Source organism: Labrus mixtus, chromosome 8 (assembly GCF_963584025.1).
Source record: "Labrus mixtus chromosome 8, fLabMix1.1, whole genome shotgun sequence".
NCBI classification, from domain to species: domain Eukaryota; kingdom Metazoa; phylum Chordata; class Actinopteri; order Labriformes; family Labridae; genus Labrus; species Labrus mixtus.
This window is the reverse complement of record NC_083619.1, coordinates 9,364,948-9,384,277: the sequence shown is the minus strand read 5'-3', so window position 1 is coordinate 9,384,277 and position 19,330 is coordinate 9,364,948. Positions and strand designations below refer to the sequence as shown.

Sequence of the window (19,330 nt, the reverse complement as noted above, 5' to 3'; positions counted from 1 at the left end):
TCACACCAGCACTGTCTTTTTCTGCCTTTCTTACCCTCCCTCGCTCCCACCCTCTCTCTAAAAAAATGTTCTTATTAGTCAGCCATGACAGTCAAATAAAAAACACTGATTCATGTTCTGATAAAGGCGTCTACAATCTTAAATCATGTGTACATTGAGCAACAATAATTTCCTTTCCTAAGTAAAAGATTGCATTCCCAACTAAAGGTATATTATTTAAAACCAAAGGTACTTTGTGCTTCACCTAATACCTGTGCTTTTAACTCTAACTAAACCTTTCAGAAGCTTTTGTCCTGACTCCTGTGTGCCAGCCCTTCACTTTAATTTATTTCTTTACTGATGTCGAATGTTTCACTCACTGAAAGGAAAGTCAAAATCAGACATTTTCACCTCTCCTTTCACTTTTATTCTGAAAGTTATGCTCACTCTACCACAATGTGCAAAAACAAAACCTCAAACTTTTTCCTGTAAAATTATGATTGCAGACTTATAAATGACAACAAAAACAGCAACATCTTTGAGATGATATAAAACAATTTACCCACACTCAACTGTTTTCCCCTTTAGCATAGCATAGTGTATATATATATATATATATATATATATATATATATATATGAATAGCAAACATAGCATAGGTATCCTCTAATAAACAAATATTTCAGTAAATGAATTCATATAAAGGTTTTGTCTAATCAAGCTGCAGATTGATACAGACAGTTAAAAAATAAAACTTAAGTCACAGAAGGTCACAGTCGATGTGACAACGTACAAACTCAGGGTAACGCACTGACTCAGAACAGGAAACCAACAGAGTCTGAAGACGCTATCAGTGTTGCCACAGCCTCCTCTTTTGTCTCTCTGTAACCCCCCTCTCTCTACTCCTAAACCCTGTACATCTCACAGACCTTGATTCTCAGTGTCTCACAGAAAGTTTGTGATTGAAATAGAAGACGAATTGCAGTGATCAATGAGGGGGGGGGGGTTGTACTTTATCATTGGCTTTTGCACCAGCAGTTGTCTACCTTTCAGTACAGATCACAGTCGCATGGTTAAATAAAGATTGTTCTGGTGAACCTTGAGGTAATTTTCTCTTTATTTTCTCAAGCTAAACCTCGGGGGTCTTTCAGCTCCAGCGATGTTAGAGGCAGACTGTGGGGACTCTTACAGTTTTAAATAAATCTGAGGCTAATACCACATGTGTGTGAATGTTGATAAGAGGAGCAGAGTGCGGCGCAGCATGCAGAGGTGATGTCTTGATTTTGACTCACTGCAGGTGAATTTACAACAAGACTTCAATGTTAGCGAAATTGTGGCTGCTGTGGCTTCATTAGGAGATCTAACAAAGACAAAGACAAACAGCAACACAAATGATAAATATAGCCAAGTCTGTGAAGAGGCTCAAGTCTGTTTCATATACTGAAAGAGATTAAATTAAATTAAGATATATAACATTTGCTAATGATTGCCAACAAATGCAAAAAAAAAAAAAAACAAATGCAAAAAAAACCATTCATATCAAAAAAGATTAATCCAACTTGAAAGTTTCAGAAACTGCTATACTCCAAGTGGCCACTTGAGGCTGGCTCCAAAGTGAGTCAATCCCCATAGAGCCCACTGCTAAAGTACCACATTTAACAATGCAATAATGCAATAATAATTTTCTTGTTTTTCTAATAAACAGTAAGTGCCAGGAACAGTTGTGGTTCACAGGGACACGATTCAAAACTCACATGTTTACAGCCTTGGACAGAAATGGTTATGGTCTTCATAGTTTATTATTTTTTAACTGTATAGAGTTTCTTAATTTTTTTTTCCTTTTTTGTTTTTACAAAACGATCCTGTTTAAACTGTATCAAGGCGTAGAGATCTATATATTTAGAGGGGCTGTAATAGGAGAATAAGGGATCGGATCAGGCCCTTATTTTAGGATACTTAAATGAACACCAATAGATGAGTAAAGGGGCTCTTAGACCTAAGGGTCAAGGCTTTTGTGCTACGTTTGAGAAGGGTATATGGTTACTCTGGATGGCATGTAGTTGATTCTCCACCTTACACTAAAAGTCCTTGTATTTCATCTGTGTTTGTGGTGTTAGTGCCTTTAAGAGAATCTTCAAGCAAAAATCAGACAAATGGCTGTTCAGCTAACTCTGCAAACAGTGTAAGAAGTCTGTGTTCCATTTTTTTGTGTCAGTGAAATTGAATTATTTTAATGCTTAAGCCAGATAAGGAATTGTAAGTTTGTGTTGACTGTATAACTTTGATAACAAAGCATTTGCATGTTATTTGCTCCAATTATTGTATATAGTGTTATTATCCTGCCTTTTAATCTATGGTCTCACTTTAAGAGTGAAACTTTGTTCAAATCCTTAGTGTGAAACAAATCATGACAATTTACAATTCAGCAGTTTCATATGTTTGACAATTCAAACTCAGGAGAACCATTGAAATCAGTGTTCTACAAATGTTTAGTGAATCCAAAAAGTGTATTTTAATTGAATGAGTTCATGATATAAAACGCCATAATAGCCATGTTGTGGCTAAACTGACTTTCCCTGGCTCATGTCTCAGTTAAGTCCCACAGTTCTCAGTCTGTGTGTTTACCTCCGCACCTCCACTCTGCTGCTGCATCTCAATGAAAACCACATTATGCTATCTCATCCCCTCACAGGTTCCTTTGGCTCCAGAGCTCTAACCACAATGTTACACCCTCCTCACTCTCTCTTTTAAACAATCTACGAACGATTTGAGTTCTTTTCCTCAGGTTCAACAGCCTTCAGCCCCCACCCGCCCCTCCTTTGGAAATGGCCGCCCAATCTTTTTCTGCTCCCAGCTGGCCCCAACTGCAGCCCCCAGATAGGGACCAAATGTGAACACAATGAATGATTTACTGGATGCTGCTGACCACAAGAGAGTTCTTCTTTCACACATTCGCTCCACAAACGTTGTGTTTTCGCTCATCTAATTTAAATCGTGTCTTCCTGAAGCATTAGCGACGTTTTCTGTGTCACTGTACATTGATTTTGATTTATTTTAAATGGTTGTTCTTTTGGCAAAATCTGTATTGAAAATTTCTGTACTGTCATATATGCTCAAAAGATCTGCCAACTTTTTCCCGGGGTCAGCAAGACTTGAAAAAAAAAAGTGTGAAAACGGAAGAAGCACTGAAGGAAACTCTCATGTTTAACTAAACAGGAGCTTGGATTTATGCTGTAAACACTCCACAAATCAGCCTCCTCATCCATCAATGTGATCAGCAGCTCCCCTTGTTTGCAAAACAGGCTGTTTCTGGTTGTAAATTTCCCTCACAAGTCCAAAGACTCTCTTATGGGACGTTGGTGCGTGGATGTGAAGAAACCTGTGCAAGGCTTCCTGGTCATTGTGTGTCTCATGGTCTCATGTCTGCATGAATGGGGTGGAGACGGCCGTTTGAAAGGACAGAGGTCAACAAGCATAGTGCATTAGGTTGATGCATTTTATTTATTTTCTGAGTAAGACGTTTTTAATAACCTTCATTGCCTTCTTAACAGTAGAAATGGACCAACTCTGAGCCATGAAATCATTGTGGGCTGAAAATATACCCTCATTTCTAACAGGTTAACACCTGAATGCATGTCTAAGTGCTACTTTCTTTTCGCTGATTCTCCGAATCTTAATTTGGTCTTTTTCTTGCACTTATTTTCCCTGAAAAATTCAGCTTTGTCTGTTAATGCATGATGTGTTAAACAGTGGTCGAATGTGGGGTGAAGTAAACTGCCTTTTCACACCCCATCTTCATCTCTACACCATCTCTGCTGTTTCTGTACTATTCTGTCAGGTGTTAAAGTTGGCCAAACTGAATTTAGTTTAAGCAGAACTGATTTGGTTTCAGTGTGTACCATACTTAGATTTCTGTCAGAGAACTTCTCTCTATCTCATAAATCTTTCTTCTAATGCTAAAAAAAAGTGTTGACAGATTAACGGGGTATATGTGGATGTTATTTAACCTTTGACGATTTGAAGGGACAGAAACAAGTAATGGAAATGCTTGTGATCTTCAAAAATATGTACGCAAATGAAAATAATGTAGTCAGTGTAATCAGTAGTGAGAAAAGAGTCAGGAAAGAGAGGAGTGTGCTGCTTGTCAACACTGTCTTCTTATCTGTTCTGTGACTGTGAACACATTGTGGATGAACATTTTTCTGCAAGTTATTTCTAGTCCACTGTAACCTCATAGTGATCTGCTATAAACTCTTTTTGTGCGTTTTGGGATGAAATCATGAGGCAGTACACTAAATACCTGCTAAATGATTCACTTGTTCAAATAATATCTATACAGGCTGGGAAAAAGCTACATTTTTAAATGTAAGATTAGTAGGCTCAAAATGAGCTATATAAACATAAGAGTATAGAGTATAGTAGAGTATACATAAGTATACACCAGTGGTTTACCCTCCTCTGCCCCTATGGTATGAGCCCATTAGCTGCTGACCATTGATACCCAGAGATGACTGGACAGTTGCTTGTCTTCATTGTGAAATCAGTTCTGCAGAAAGAGTTTGAGAGGCTGTCCACAAGAGTGACTTTGACTTTTCTTATCAAATGCTGAGAACATCTGCAGAAAAGCAGAAGACGCAGGTTCCTTTTTCTACATTTTTGACACGTACCAGGTAGTGTCACACAGAACTACATGTTTCTCATTAGACAAAGTAATCATTGCATGATTTGAAGACCAAACAAGGTCATTTGACCACTGTTCACTTACCACTGAAGTGCAGCAAACATCTTAGTAAGTCCTGCTATAAAGATGACATTTTTAACATTAACGTTTAATAAAAAGATTCAAGTAGGTACTTGACATTCAGTTGCTAGTTAGCTAGGCTAAGCTAATGAGGAAAGAAGGGAAACAGCAAGAACTGTTTGGTCTTAAATCAAAGAAAGTGGCATAAAGCAGGTTATATTTGTTAAATACTTTAGAAAATAGTTAACTAATATTCCCCTATCATTTTTTTGGACAAGTTAGGCCTATAGGATACATGTAAAGACTAAAACCCTTATTCTCAAGTTTTTTGTGGTTAACAAAAGCTAAAGCTAGTAGCTATTTTTAGTTTATCTTAAATGCCACCACGGCTGAGAATTTAAGTTAAATAAGTAGAAATAAAAGAGGTGTAATGTGTAAATTAATGAGCCTCAAAGGAGCTGGTACATTTGGACATGACCAGAGCAGCTGTTCCTTCTATTTCCGTATCTTCTGCTAAGTTAGTGAATCATGTCCTGGCTTTAGCTTCATATTTGTCTGGTAGGCATGACAGTGGTGTTAACTGAATTTAATCAGATACCTGTATACCATTCCTACCAATACTCAACTACTTCTCTCAGAACAGAAACTACATTTTTTGTATATTACAATTTAAGCTGAATAATATTTACTGTTAAATATGTGCAACAATATCGTTACAGCACTTCTCTAATTAATAACACGGTGGTTTACAATTTAATGAAAAACAAAACAACAACAAAAACTATGAGAAGATTATGAAACAATAAGGCCAGGCAGAACAAGTATAGTGTTTTAAATCATTTAAAAATAACAGAGGAATAATATGAACAGGACAGGAAATGTTGCAGCTCTGCTTTGATTTGAGGTGGTTCATGTTGCTCTTTGTGTCAGATGTTGATTTTCTAGAAATTCTGACGGCGTGTTCCTAATATCAGGCCTCTTATCGGTGCAGCCCTGTGTCTCAACACACTCCTGTGAATGACTGTGAACTCTGGGACCTGTGGACTAACACTGAATCCATGACACCACCAGTATGATGCTCAGTATAGTAATCACTGCAGAGCTCCATGGGTTGTGGTATTTGGATAAAGGTGGATCCATGTCGTGAGAGTGAATGACACGTTTTTGGTTATTTGTGTCACACTTACTAGCCGTTGCTGAATGTTGATACATTAGGCCTACTCATACTGTTATGACAGTTTTCCAAGTTCTGCTTATACTGTGAAAGTCCAATGAATATTGTTTCACAAAAAAGTGGAAAATAAAGATTATATTGGAATAGTTATATACTGTGTAACATATTATGTTGGCCAACTTCTATGGTAGAAATGTGAAAAAATAAAATTGTACTAAACAACAAGCCAAACAAAAAAACAGGATGTAGGTCGTAGCTTTTTAAAAGTAAATTATCGTCATATTGTTTAAACATCTTTCATTTTAGAGGACAAAGATCAATTTTAAGTCTGGGAAACAAGGTTTCAAAAACACGGACTTCTTTAGAATGAACTCAAGACTTCACCTAACCAAGCTTCAGAGATTTCAACATACAGACGTTACTGCCTAAATCGTTATCATATTGTTGAGTATGATTTCACAATAGGTTTGGATGACACATCAACAAAGCTGGCCTTAACAAAGTGTCACAGAGTGTGTCAGGTATCTGAAAGCATGCAGCTCTCATCATCTCCCACCCTGTGGTTCTAACCACTAAAAATTAAGATGAACCTAAAAACTGACTGACGGCAAGGACTTTTTGTTTTTCAAAAAACTATTGAGGAATGAATATAGCAAAGTTACATTTAAGTATTTATGTTATATGTTGTATCATATCTATGTAATGCATTGAAGTCCCCTTAAATCAGTTGGATTTATAAGTCAGACCTGCAGGGACTTGTGACTGTGCAGGTCTCACCTTTAATGTTGAAATAAAACAAAACCACCAAATATTCTGATAATAATGAACCTGGGAGGGATTATAATCCAATGATTTTAATCCAGTGTTACTTTCATTTGATTTTAACAGTTTATTATGAAACGAGGGACATTTATTTTTTCAGTTTATTTAGACAGTTTACAATTACAGGAACAAAGCATGTCATAACATTTCTGTAATGGGCCAGTTTGGCTAATGTTCAACTGTAGTCCTTTACCTGGGCAGGTGAGTGACAGAACTATGTAGAAACAGGAGGCATGTTAAAACAGAGCAGCGATAGGTCATAGCCTATATAGGATGCTTACTTCACATATGTTGTCAAATATCTCACTGGTCTTTCTGAACATGTAATATTGCACTATTTACCCTTACTCTATCATATATGTTTCGTTAACAAATAAACTTCGTGCATAATAACGTTTTTTTTTTTGGTCAAGCTTTATCTAAAGAAACAAATCACTGTGAAAGAAGCAGAGTGAAGCTGTGTCCGTGTCGCTGCTGCCCCCTGTCGGTTCATACGTGTTATGCTCATCCGGTGCAGCAGGGGGCGCTGCTTCTGATGGCACATCCTGTTACAGTGCAGTAGCATGGTCAGATTGCCTTTACAGCAGCAGACAGTTTCCGAGTTTTGAGGGAAGAGGGGCAAAATCCACAAAAATGGTGAGTAAAGTCCTGTGATATTTATTCTGTTGGAATAGTCGGAGTGTGTATTGATGTGGTTGTTGATAGAAAGATGCTTCCGGCGGTGTCGGGGTCAGATGTTTGTGGATGTTTGCGGTGGTTCGGTGGCAGTGAGTCTCTGAGCTCCAGCGTGGCGCCTCCATGGCTGATGAAACCTCAGCTGACCTGCGGGACACCGAGACTCTTTTATATGATATTGCCATTGATGATAGGTGCTCTATACTTGACATTTATCTTTTGTTTTAGTACGTTTTACTGTGCTCCCTTTCTGCTACAGCTCAGCGTGGTAACATAGTGACTCTGCTCTTCCTCTCAGGGTTTCGTCAAAGTGGTGAAGAACAAGGCCTACTTCAAGAGATATGAAGTCAAATTCAGGAGAAGAAGAGGTGAGACGACATATTTAATGATCTGCTTTCATTACTAATCCAAGCTCTCTTATCAGATGTGTTAAAACACTGTTCCCACTCTTTTCTTCTCCACAGAGGGGAAAACTGACTTCTTTGCACGCAAGCGGCTGGTTGTGCAGGACAAGAACAAGTACAACACCCCAAAGTACAGGATGATTGTCAGGTTCTCAAACAGGGACATCTGCTGCCAGGTCAGTGAGTGGGAGACTAAAAGAAACCCGTCATCACATGTTGAAAATGGCCTTATTCACCATCTCTCTGTCGTTGTCTGTGCCAGATTGCCTATGCAAAGATCGAAGGAGACCAGATTGTGTGTGCTGCTTACTCTCACGAGCTGTCCAAATATGGTATCACGGTTGGCCTTACTAACTATGCTGCGGCCTACTGCACTGGACTGCTGCTGGCTCGACGGGTAAGGGCGAAAACACACACACACACACACACACACACACACACACAGAAAGTTTCAGATGGTGATGTGTGTTATCTGCTGGAGCAGATTTGTCAAGTGTTTTCTGACTTTTCTTTCATCACTCCTTCTAGTTGCTGCACAAGTTTGGCATGGACCAGGTGTACGAGGGCCAGGTGGAGGTGACAGGAGATGAGTATAACATTGAGAGCATAGATGGACAGCCGGGCGCCTTCACCTGTTACCTCGATGCAGGCCTGGCCAGAACAACCACGGGGAACAAGGTGTTCGGTGCGCTAAAGGGGGCTGTAGACGGAGGACTGGCTATCCCTCACAGGTCAGTGTGTTAAGAGGAGTACACCACTAACTCACGTTGCAAGCATTTCTCTAAGGGTCTTATAAGATAAAGATTCCCTTTCTGCACATTTTAGCTTATTTTGGAGATATTTATTCTGGGTGTATTTGCGGGGACTTCTTTGCTTCTTGATGATGATAAAAGCATGCTGAGCAAAATGTAGTTGGTCCTTCATTTGCATTAGCTGATGTTCACTGTCCTTTCAAGACGGGGCTGAGAGAAGCAAAATAAACCAAAGCAAACGCCCGTTAACCTCCATGATTTTGTTGAAAAAAAAAAAAGAATTTGATTACAATGAAGAAAAAAAACTTCAGAAATGGTACCAAATGTCTGGGTAATTCTTGGATTTTGTTTTTTGTAATAATCCTCATCTGTGCTCTCCTTTTTGTTTCTAGTATGAAACGTTTCCCCGGTTACGACGTGGAGAGCAAAGAGTTTAACGCAGAGGTGCATCGAAAACACATCATGGGCATGAACGTGGCAGACTACATGTCGTATCTGATGGAGGAGGACGAGGACGCCTACAAGAAACAGTTCTCCCGCTTTGTCAAGAACGGAGTCACGCCAGATACAGTAAGAACACAGACAGGAAATAACAATGAGAATATAATAAACCACATCTGGAAACACATGCTGCATCATCCAATGTTATGGCTAGATTTCCTTAATTCAGCTCATCTTTAATTACACTTTGTGTAATGATTCCTGCCTTCAGAATAGTTCAATCATCCCTCAGAGTCCAGAGAAATCTTCTTTCCTTTTCAGTAAAATATCCCGTCAGTGTTCAGAGTGTAGTGACTTCTTTCTGCAAAGTTAATATAGAACAAGAAAGCTGTTATCTTTAAATTCAGATTAATAAAGGGCAAAGTTTCTATCAGTGCACTTCTACAGCCAGATGAAACCAGAGTCTCAATTACATATTTTGTCCACCAGAGAGCACTGACACATTATTTGTGAAGCGTTCAGGTGAGCAGGTATACTTAGTTAATAACACAGGTGGTCACTGCCAGTTGTCTGCTGGTTCACCATGTACAAAATGTTGAAGCGCAGTGTTTCTTTATCAGTAGTCTTAACTCTGGTGTGCGTGGGTTCTTCTTCTGCTTCTTGATGATGATAAAAGCATGCTGAGCAAAATGTAGTTGGTCCTTCATTTGCATTAGCTGATGTTCACTGTCCTTTCAAGACGGGGCTGAGAGAAGCAAGAGGAACCCGAGCAAACGCCCGTCACTGTCACAGTGTTGAGTTTATAACTGTTAGAAGATGGGCTTTAAAAAAAGCAACAAAACTCTTTGGGCATAACTAACAGTCCTACGTATGATGCTTTAATGCATATTGTGTTTTTGTGTTTCAGGTAGAAGAAATGTACAAAAAAGCACACGCCGCCATCAGAGCGAACCCCGTCCACGAAAAGAAACTCAAAAAAGACATCAAAAAGAAGAGGTGGGTTCCTAATTCTCATTTTGTGATTGTTGAGGTTCCCAGTGCAGAGCGGACAAACAGTGGTGAATGTTAATGGAGTTGTGTTTGTGTCTCTTTCCGGACAGGTGGAATCGCGCCAAGTTATCTCTGGCACAGAGGAAGGACCGCGTCGCTCAGAAGAAGGCCAGCTTCTTACGAGCACAAGAACAAGAAGCAGGGGACGGTTAGGGGACTCGCCACAGCGCTCTGCTGCCATACACAACACACATTACAGACAAATAAATTTATTTCAAACTCAAGCTTTCATCTGTTAGTCCGGTCTTGATTTTTGTATGTGGAGTGGTTGTGTATACTTTGTAAAAGGTAGTCAGTGTTGAAAGAATATTTGCAGATATTTAATCCACATTAAAAAGTTTGATCATGTATTAGCAAATAAAAAAGGGGCGGAGCACACAGGACGGGTTACAGTGAAGTGGTGTGTAGTTTTTAATTGTGCAAAATCATGCTGGTTTCTTCAATAAGTAAACATTTTTCATATTTTCAAAATTCAAACAGCAGCATCGACCACAAGCTTGACATGCTTCACAGGTCACGTCTGTTCTGGAAAGCATTTTGTAGTTGGTCAGATGAGTCGTGTTGTTGACTCCGTCACAGTTACTTCACAACAGCAATGTGTGGAAGGGATTATGGAAAAGAATCCATGTAAAGCATTCAAATGTGACCACGAGAATAGATCGACATCTCCACCATCAAAGGTGGTTAACATTCAAAAAATGACATCAGCATGATTCTATGGCACTGAGAACATACACTCAAAATATATTGTGATACAGCACGCTGAAGAAAAACTCCTTTTTCGAGGAGTTGATAACTTTCACAAAGCAAGTCAAATATGCAACACAACTTTTGGTGTCACTGAAGCAGCATTAATGATGTCGGCAGAGTTGCAGATGGAGAACCTACAGCAGACTGATAAACACAGACAAATCAGACATTATATGACCTCTGTGAAACACTGACAAATATCACAGTGTCCACTTTGTATCTTCAGTTTTATCATGAGGATGAGTGACAGCCACCACAAGCCTTCAGAACGCTCAGAGCTCCATGGCGTTCATAATAAAAGTCTCTTGATTCTGTATAGAGGCAGTGATGGTAAAAACTTCACTCATTGAAACCTTGTCCTTTAATTAACCACTCATTTGTACTTGTTAAAGGTTACGTCTGGTGATGTTCTATATTTTGCTTATTGTCAAACTAAAGCCCTGACAAGACCCACAACAAGTTCTCTTCATGTGCGGTGAGTAAACGTTTCCCTCCTTCAATTAATAACAAGTTGTTCCAAAACTGTATTAAGTTGAATCTTGTTCCTTCAGGTCAAATCTTTCTTCATTGTCGTGAACAACATTGATTATTTTGAGGAGATCACACCTACACATCTTGTTACTTTAAACACAAAAGCTGGTGCTTTCAGTGAGTGTAGATGTGCAGGTGGAGGCCACCTCTGTCCAATGCACATTTCACTGCGGGTTGAACTGAAGTGCCCTGCTGTTTAAGGATTTTATTTCACCTTTTTCCTAAACAGAAAAATAATTTTGTTCAAATATTTACATCATGAGTAGGCCCAGAGGATTGTTGTGTAATTATGGTTGACTACTTAAAAAATTCACATCACTGTAAAATCTGTGTAACGTACTGGGAGAATTCACAAACACCCCAGACAAAAAGAAAGTGTGAAACACTAGAAAACCTCATTTCATCATTAAATAATATTTTTTCCCGCGCCAATGTTTACTAAAAGATGCGCCGTTATAACTTCTGTCCAGGTGATCTAGATTAGTTTGAAAATAAATGGTTTTAGTCTGATAACCAGACACCTGGAGGAATATTTAGTCTGTCAAGGAAGTCAGATAAATCCTATCTTTTCAGCTCACTTTTCAAGAACGTCCCGGAGCACTATCAACGCTCCCACCTCGAGGACAACAGGACTTTCTCAGGAGCACACGAGAGCTCGCAGGATCTGAGAGCTGAACTAACACACGGCTATTTTTCTTTTTTTGTCTTTTCATCAGATAAAACAAATATAGAATATCACCATGAACAGATTTTGAAATCTAAACAGCAGACACCTCTTCAATGACCTCGTGAGCCCATCAGCAACATCTCGTGGCAAAAGCAGCTCTTGAGACTAACAACGTTAAAATCTGTTTACAGGTCGTTTTTGTTTTTCCAGCAGTGCCCTTCTAACATTCCTCTGTGGTGAACAATACAATGCAACACGATGTGGTGGTTGCCTATTTTAAGTGCAGCTGATGGAAACATGCAATCATTCAGTTCATTTCAGTCTTCAATCTGAACGTATTCTCACATTTTCCAGGCCTCAAGCTTCAGAAAACAGGAGGTAGAATCTCCTTCAGTCTGACATAAGTGTTACGAGTTGCTAAAAAAAAAAAAAAAACGTCATTATATTTGCTATATTAAATCACAGCATCTTGAATCCTCAGCTCCCCTGTGAGGAAACTGACTGGCCTGATTTCAGGGGACTACCTGTCCTCACGAGTCCTTGGTGTGTGAGATCTGTCTCCACAGCAGAGCCTTCAGGTTGTTGAGGATGAGTGAGTGCTCCATGTTCATCTGTCCAGCGTTCCCCTTCAGAGCCATACAGGCATACAGCTGCCTCTCCAGCTCCTCCCTCAGCCCTGACGGCGCCCCCCGCAGGATGTAGTCCTTCAATGTACCGCAAGCCTTCGCTAGGTTTGGCTGAACCGGTTCCTCCCTGCAGCGTTTCTCTGCCACGTCACATGACGTTCGGCAGTCCACCCCGTACACACAGTCAGCATCTGACTCGCACTTCATCGCCCGCATGGAGCGCCTGAACTCGTCCTCAGGTACCACCGCTTGTGGGTTGGTTAGACGGATCTCGTGGCGGTCGGTGTAACCAAAGTGAGCGGCTGCGAGGTCACAGATCAGGAAGCTGCCGTAGGTGCCGTGGAAGATGTCCTCCACCAGCTCCAGCAGCCCCATGGAGATCTTAGCTTTACGAGGCCACGAGGGGGTGAACCACTGATCCATGGTGCGCTGCACGCCGTTGGGCACCCACGATACCAGCGGCCAGGGCAGGGACAGACCATACAGGGGCCCGTAGTGGACTCGCTCTGTCATGTACAAGTCCCCACAGTAACCCAGGAAACGAGGAGTGTGTCCACGGTCCTGGAGCAGCAGGCCCAGCAGTACCTCCAAGACAAAGCACAAATCTGTCTCACCACAGAGCCGAAAGGGGAGATGATCTAATGTTGACATCAACACTGAAAGATTACACAGTTAGAGTTTGTTCTGATAAATACCTGTGGTACAGCCTGAAATGCAGTTTATGTGAGTAATCAAGATAATGCACTAATCCAATCCAATAATTAATAAGCAAATGCATCTTCTGTCCATATAGCAGTGTGTTGCTAATGCAGAGTGTGAAGCACATTTTTAGACCATTTTTTAAAGTCAAAGTTTAGAAAAGAAAAACAGGAAATAACACCGATCAAACTGATTCAAGTAAAACGTTTCTGTGACACTACATTAGACACAGGATCACAGGAGGGCCCCAAAGCAAACTGCTGCTTAAAATAATGATGTGTATATTTTTTAAATGGCAGTGGTAATAGAAGGGAAAGCCACCTTGGCATGTGTGGGAGTCTGAGTATCAGAACATCTCTAACATAAAAACAACACATTAAGTTGAGCAGGTAAGAACAGTTGTTCATTTTGTTGTTCAGTGTCTTGTCGTTATACCTCATGCATCTGCAGCAGGGCCCACGTCGAGCGGGCTTCTGGCAGGGACACCCGTCCATCTTTGTTGCCATCAGCGACAGAGAGGATCTGGTTGACGAGGCTGGCGAGGTTAGCCTGCTCTCCGAGCTTGGACTGAGCGAAATGTAAGAAGGGACAAAGAGTTTTTTTAAAAAAAGGTTGTACGTCTTCAGTCCCTCCCACCACAGAGTACACTTCCTGCTTCCAGCTGAACCTGTGCGTCTCAATCTTTTACCTTGAGGTGATTAAAGACCATCTCTCTAAACTTCTCCACCGATGTTCCTCGGGTGGGTTTGTCGAACACGGGGGCTTCCCTCCGCGGCTCCGGCTCCTCGCCCAGCTCGTAGTGCACCACCTCCCCCAACTTGCAGCGGATGATCCCATCACGGTCTCCCCAGCTTCCTGTGTAAACCTGGCAGGCGGCCAGTGGAAACAACATTGAGCGGGCTAAACGCTCTATTTGAAACTGAAATGGTGACGTTTTTCTTACCTGGTTATTTGGCAGCGCTGAGAGACACCTGCTAAGGTAGAGTGTTTGTTTGTCACACAGACTGCTGCAGGCAGAGCCATCGATGATTCCCTTCTTGTACTTATCACACTTTAAGAAATAGAAAACATGTCATGTCCATTATGTCAGCAAGCAAAGAAAAACTTGAATGAATCTTCAAAACAGAACAAAGAAACAGTTTTTATCTAGTGGTGCAGTCGAGTTTGAACAAGACAATAACCTCTAAAATCTGACCTTGATGCAAAATAAGGCCGTGTGAGGCTCACAAAGCGGTGACCGTAAAAGTAAATTAAACAAATCATTCTCCATACAAACAAAGCCATCACTCACAATGGCGTTCCTGCACTCGTGTCCTCTGCACAGCTCTGTGTAGGTGGAGTATTGCACGTAGATCACCCAGCTCCCCACCAGCACCGTCAGCCATGTGAGGAACAGATACTTCACCCGCACAAACGAGATCCGAGCCTAGAGAGAGAGAAAGAGAGAGAGCAGAACCAGAAAGTCTTAATCCTGACAACATACCTGATACGCCATCATTAAAATGTTTATTTTTTCCCATCTGTGTATCCAGACGGAGATGTCCTGCCTGTATCAACGTTACACAGAAATGTTGTAGATCCAAACAAGCCTTCCCAGTCAAACCTGATCTCTTTACCATGGTTACAGCGTGGAGGTGTCCGATAACAAGCTTCTGACTGGTTCATTCCTCGTCATGTGCTACAAAGGCTCATAAAGCTGGACTTTGGGGTTTCGAGGTACAGATCCAGTTGTTCCAGCGTGCCACGCCATTCTGGCTATGGCGTGTTAAAATATAAAATCCAATTACCTCCAGTGTCACAGGATGAGTCACATGTCTCACAATACAGAAGTCCTATTGTTTGTGATATTTTGCTGGTTAAATGCAGTCAGTAGCATATTTATAACAATATAAGCAGATCATTCTTCACTCCAGGAGAGTGGAAGTGTGTCCGGGACATGTTAAGGCAAGAAAACATCATCAAAACGAAAAGAAGAAGACACATATGCATGCACACTCTAAATCAAATGTTCATATTAGATAGGTTCTGCAATAGCTGAAAACCCTTTAACAAAACAATTAGCTGAAGAGCTTCCTGCAAAGGAATCTAGTAAAGAAAAAAAAATGTGGAAAAGCACGGTGGAAAAGTGAGAAGAATGTAGGTCACATTTGCTATGTCAGCAACACTGAGTGACTTGACTTTTTTTTCTCCCTCAAAGCACTGCAAACGCACTTGTGAGGATAAAGTGATTTTGATTCGCGCTCTGATCACATGGCATCAGGAGCTTATGTCGAGTGTATTTTGGCAGTATGCTGTACTGTTCCTCTAGAATCAGCTCCAGCACAGATCCAAAATCCCAACATGCACCCAGCGAGGCAGGGACCGAGCAAAAGAGAGCCGTCTTCTTGTATTATCTTTGATGTGCTGATATTACTTTTATTTGTAGACACAGTCTAATCTAGGAGTCTATTTAGGATTAAAGCATGTGACTTCTTTGTGGGTTTTGCGCACAAGATAAATAAAAAAAACGTTAGTGAGGTCTTGGGTTTAATTGTATGGAATTTTCTCACACAAGATATTGCAACACATATCCCCATATGTGAGCTTCACAGAGCCACACAAGGGACACAAGAGACACAGGAAAACCATAATAGTCCATCCCCCTTGTTTTCCCTCCGGTGCATTTCACCAAAGTATCAAAGGGGCAGCAGCTTTATGTTAGAGATGTAGTCTCCTCTGGAAAAAAGCTGCCTGGATTTCAAACTCTCAGCGTCCTGCAGAGATGAACAAACAGATAGTGGGCCTCCAGGGAGGGAAGAGGAGGTATCAGGGGAGTAGAAAGCAGCTACACACCACTATCAGATCTGACTCCTCCTATCTGCATGTCTAACGCTGTCGGAACTGTGCATAGAAAACATGCATGGAAACACACACAAGACAGGACGGTGGGAGGATGGACGGGTAATGTGTGCACATTCTCTGTCCATGCAGACACACGATGAGGCCTGGGAGATAAAGAAGTGAAACCTGAGAGTGAAAGGACTTTATCCTTGTTTATATAAGCAACTGTCGTGTCTGTAAATGTATTTACATCATTAAGAAAATGTTGAAACGGTTGCAAATGGCCTTAAACGTTGAACTGTGTTAAAAGATACTAAACTAAAATGGAATAAGGTTGAAAAGAACGTATTCCACCTTATGAAAATGCTTAATATGACATAAAGATGTATACACTCTTACACAGTTCTGTTTGGTTTTATGTGCTACTGCTCAGGAGGTGAGTGGGTCGTGAGTGGCACAGGCAGGGAAACTGCACTAACTGCAGTCACACAGTACAAAACCCTGGAGTGCAGACTGTAGGGTTCCCAGCTGTCAACGCTCTGATACAGTTACACAGTGTAAACTCTCATCAAGTGTTGGCTGCTTATGGAGTCCAACAGTAGAAGATTTTCATACACATGTTAGGATTTGGAGCGGTGAGCCACAATGGCCACCATTTTATCTCCTCCTTCCTCTACAGTCCTCAGAACTCCTCAGGACTGTCCTCATCAGTTTGTCGTCTTGTTAGCAGTCCAGATGTCACCGTCCAAGTAGACCACTGCACCGATGATAGATTTTATACCCTCCCAAAGTGGATACAGATTCATGAATACCTGCCTAAGACTACAGAACTGAAAAGTGTAGTGTTGGTATCAAAGAGACCGAACAGACAGGATGCAAAATAACCACCATAATAAACTTTGTTTCATATGGTGTTTTGATCTTCAAAGCGTTTTTAAAATGAAAAAAATAAACGTGTGTTCTACTTAAGTCCAGTAGATATTTAGGTATTACTTCAACGAATGGAATACTCCCAGAAACAGGTTCACCGAGTTACCTGGATAACAATAAAACCTATGACTCCCTTGGGGCTCTGGTAGCCTAGTGGTTAGTGCCTGCACCCCATGTGTGGAGGCTGCGGTCCTCCAAGCGGGCGGCTTGGGCTCAAATCTGACCCGTGACCCCTTTCCATCATGTCACTCCACAGTCTCTCTGTCCCTGATTTAATGCATGCAAAGGCATCCAAATGATTCTGAAACCGAGAACAGAGAGACTTGATGCAAAGCAGACACAATGTCCTCCAACAGACCTCTGCAACACCTTGAACTTTGTGCTATCACTGCAAACCAGCAGGTGTCCTAACAGGACACACATTTCTAGACTTGGTATTAGCCACAGTTTGTTGCTTGTTTTTTCCCCCAATAAAAACTTGTTTACATAACTAATTAGGCAGAAACAATGCTTGAGGATATTTAGAAATTCTATTATTTTGTTTTTACAGGAAAGCAAATGCAGTTTTTGTATAAGAAAGAAGTCTTCTTCGTATCTGTTTGTTCATACTGATGTAAAGTCTTTTTCAGTTCAAGTAGAAAAAGTCCATGTTCATTCAAGCCCAAAACATTTATTTGGAAGATCTGTCCTCTCTCCTTATAATACAAACTCTTTACCAAAACAAGAGCACACAAGGAGCCCTGAGTACACAACACAGTACTCGTAAACATACACCAGATATAACCTTTGCTTACTCCTAAAGAGAACATAAGAAACCTCTCATGCACACAGTGTTGTTTGTCTAAGTTTTAGTGTGGGTCATATGGGGAGGGAGCTATTTTAACAAGGACAGGATGAAGTGCAGCCTGAATGTGTAAACCAGTCCTAGAGGCCCCAGGAAACATTGGCCAGTAAAGTTAAATATTATCCAAAGTTGATTAAATTAGCTTGGCCATTACAATACACCTCCTGAACATTACACTGTCAGAGGACTTTAGCCAGCAGACTGTAATCTACGCACAGCTGTGATAAACTTACACTGCTATTCATAAGGAAGCAATATATTTACTCTTCCTAGAGCCTTTAGCACCCTGTATTAAATCCTGTCTGTACTGTGAGTAGTATCTGGCTGCAAGCCACTGGTATCCAAATCAGGAGGTTCAACCACATTATCAAAAGTATGAATGCCGCTGTGGCACAACTGATGTGGTAACACAGCTGTGTTCCTCAAATTAAAGACTATCTTTTTCAGTCTAATGATAAGGAGAAAAAAAACTTCTAATTAAGTGAGATGAAGAGACTATACTTCCCGGCCCTTGGAGATAAAGCCTGGCATGGTTTACCAATATCTCTTCACATTTTGTACGCACACTTAGTGGTAGGGGGCTTGTGGTCTGCTCTTTCATAACCATTGTGGACCAGCAGAGACACTTTCTACTTAATCTTCCATCAGCAGTCACATTCCTCAGGTATTTTCAATTTGCTCATGATATGATAGCTATGACAGCAGCCTGACCAGGTACATGTTAACAGCCACTTGTCAGTATGATGTGACACCATGAGGACCCCCCCCCCCCCCCCCCCCCCCCCCCCCAGTATACACAGGACAACAGTCAGTTTTAACAAAGTAGTATGTGGAATTAATTCCCTTTAATGACAAACTATCGAGCAATAACATTACCTGGAAGTAGAAAGACTTTTTCACCCAGGCCCGAGGAAACAGACCCTTCGCCATCACAGAAATAGATCATCTCAATACGTGGACCTGGCTGCGGGAGATCATCCTAAACACACGGGGGGTAAGCGTCTGCCACATGAAACCAAGCGGTTTACAGAGCCAGAGGAAATGACTTCATGTTTTCAGACCTCAGCCTCACTACGATCCACTACGATCCCGGATTGTCGTTCTGTTTAGTTCCTATGAATCGGTCACATTGCACTTCGCCTGCGCCTCAGCTCTTTGCAGCAGCTGCCGATTTTCAACCCAGGCAACATACCTCCTCAAGCTGGAAAAAAAAGGACGATTACCGCGCATGCGTAAATTGTACGTTTAGAAATATACAGTTTTTTTTAATTTCAGGCACTTGACAATACTGACAAAATAAGTGACTGATGGTGGACAGTTTACGCTCAATAAACAATTCATTTTAAATATTGTGTGGTTATGTTACTCCGAAGCTAGCAGGCGTGAGGTACACAGACTTCCGGTGTCGGGCAGAGAAAACCATTC

General features: G+C 41.1%; 2 protein-coding genes across 2 annotated transcripts; one reads left to right on the top strand and one right to left on the bottom strand.

Annotated features, from left to right (window-relative positions):
* The first annotated feature begins 7,604 nt into the window (after positions 1-7,604).
* On the top strand, positions 7,605-10,262 carry rpl5a (ribosomal protein L5a). The gene is made up of 7 exons (XM_061043494.1): positions 7,605-7,759; positions 7,856-7,971; positions 8,058-8,192; positions 8,324-8,526; positions 8,940-9,117; positions 9,896-9,984; positions 10,089-10,262. The coding sequence occupies exons 2-7, from the start codon at positions 7,933-7,935 to the stop codon at positions 10,189-10,191; spliced, it is 747 nt and encodes a 248-aa protein (XP_060899477.1). The 5' UTR covers positions 7,605-7,759; positions 7,856-7,932; the 3' UTR covers positions 10,192-10,262.
* A 163-nt stretch (positions 10,263-10,425) lies between these two features.
* On the bottom strand, positions 10,426-19,107 carry dipk1aa (divergent protein kinase domain 1Aa). The gene is made up of 7 exons (XM_061043474.1): positions 18,967-19,107; positions 18,782-18,884; positions 14,603-14,737; positions 14,255-14,362; positions 14,000-14,176; positions 13,747-13,878; positions 10,426-13,197 (listed from the first exon to the last, which is right to left on the bottom strand). The coding sequence occupies exons 2-7, from the start codon at positions 18,833-18,835 to the stop codon at positions 12,517-12,519; spliced, it is 1,287 nt and encodes a 428-aa protein (XP_060899457.1). The 5' UTR covers positions 18,836-18,884; positions 18,967-19,107; the 3' UTR covers positions 10,426-12,516.
* Positions 19,108-19,330: the final 223 nt, after the last annotated feature.

Coding starts and splice junctions, on each gene's coding strand:
- rpl5a (XM_061043494.1), top strand. CDS start 7,933: ATGATTGTCAGGTTCTCAAACAGGGACATCTGCTGCCAG. Junction 8,193..8,323: donor GACTGCTGCTGGCTCGACGG/GTAAGGGCGAAA, acceptor CACTCCTTCTAG/TTGCTGCACAAGTTTGGCAT. Junction 8,527..8,939: donor GGACTGGCTATCCCTCACAG/GTCAGTGTGTTA, acceptor TTTTGTTTCTAG/TATGAAACGTTTCCCCGGTT.
- dipk1aa (XM_061043474.1), bottom strand. CDS start 18,835: ATGGCGAAGGGTCTGTTTCCTCGGGCCTGGGTGAAAAAGTCTTTCTAC. Junction 14,738..18,781: donor AAAAGTCTTTCTACTTCCAG/GTAATGTTATTG, acceptor CTCTCTCTCTAG/GCTCGGATCTCGTTTGTGCG. Junction 13,198..13,746: donor CCCTGCTGCAGATGCATGAG/GTATAACGACAA, acceptor TTTGTCTTGGAG/GTACTGCTGGGCCTGCTGCT.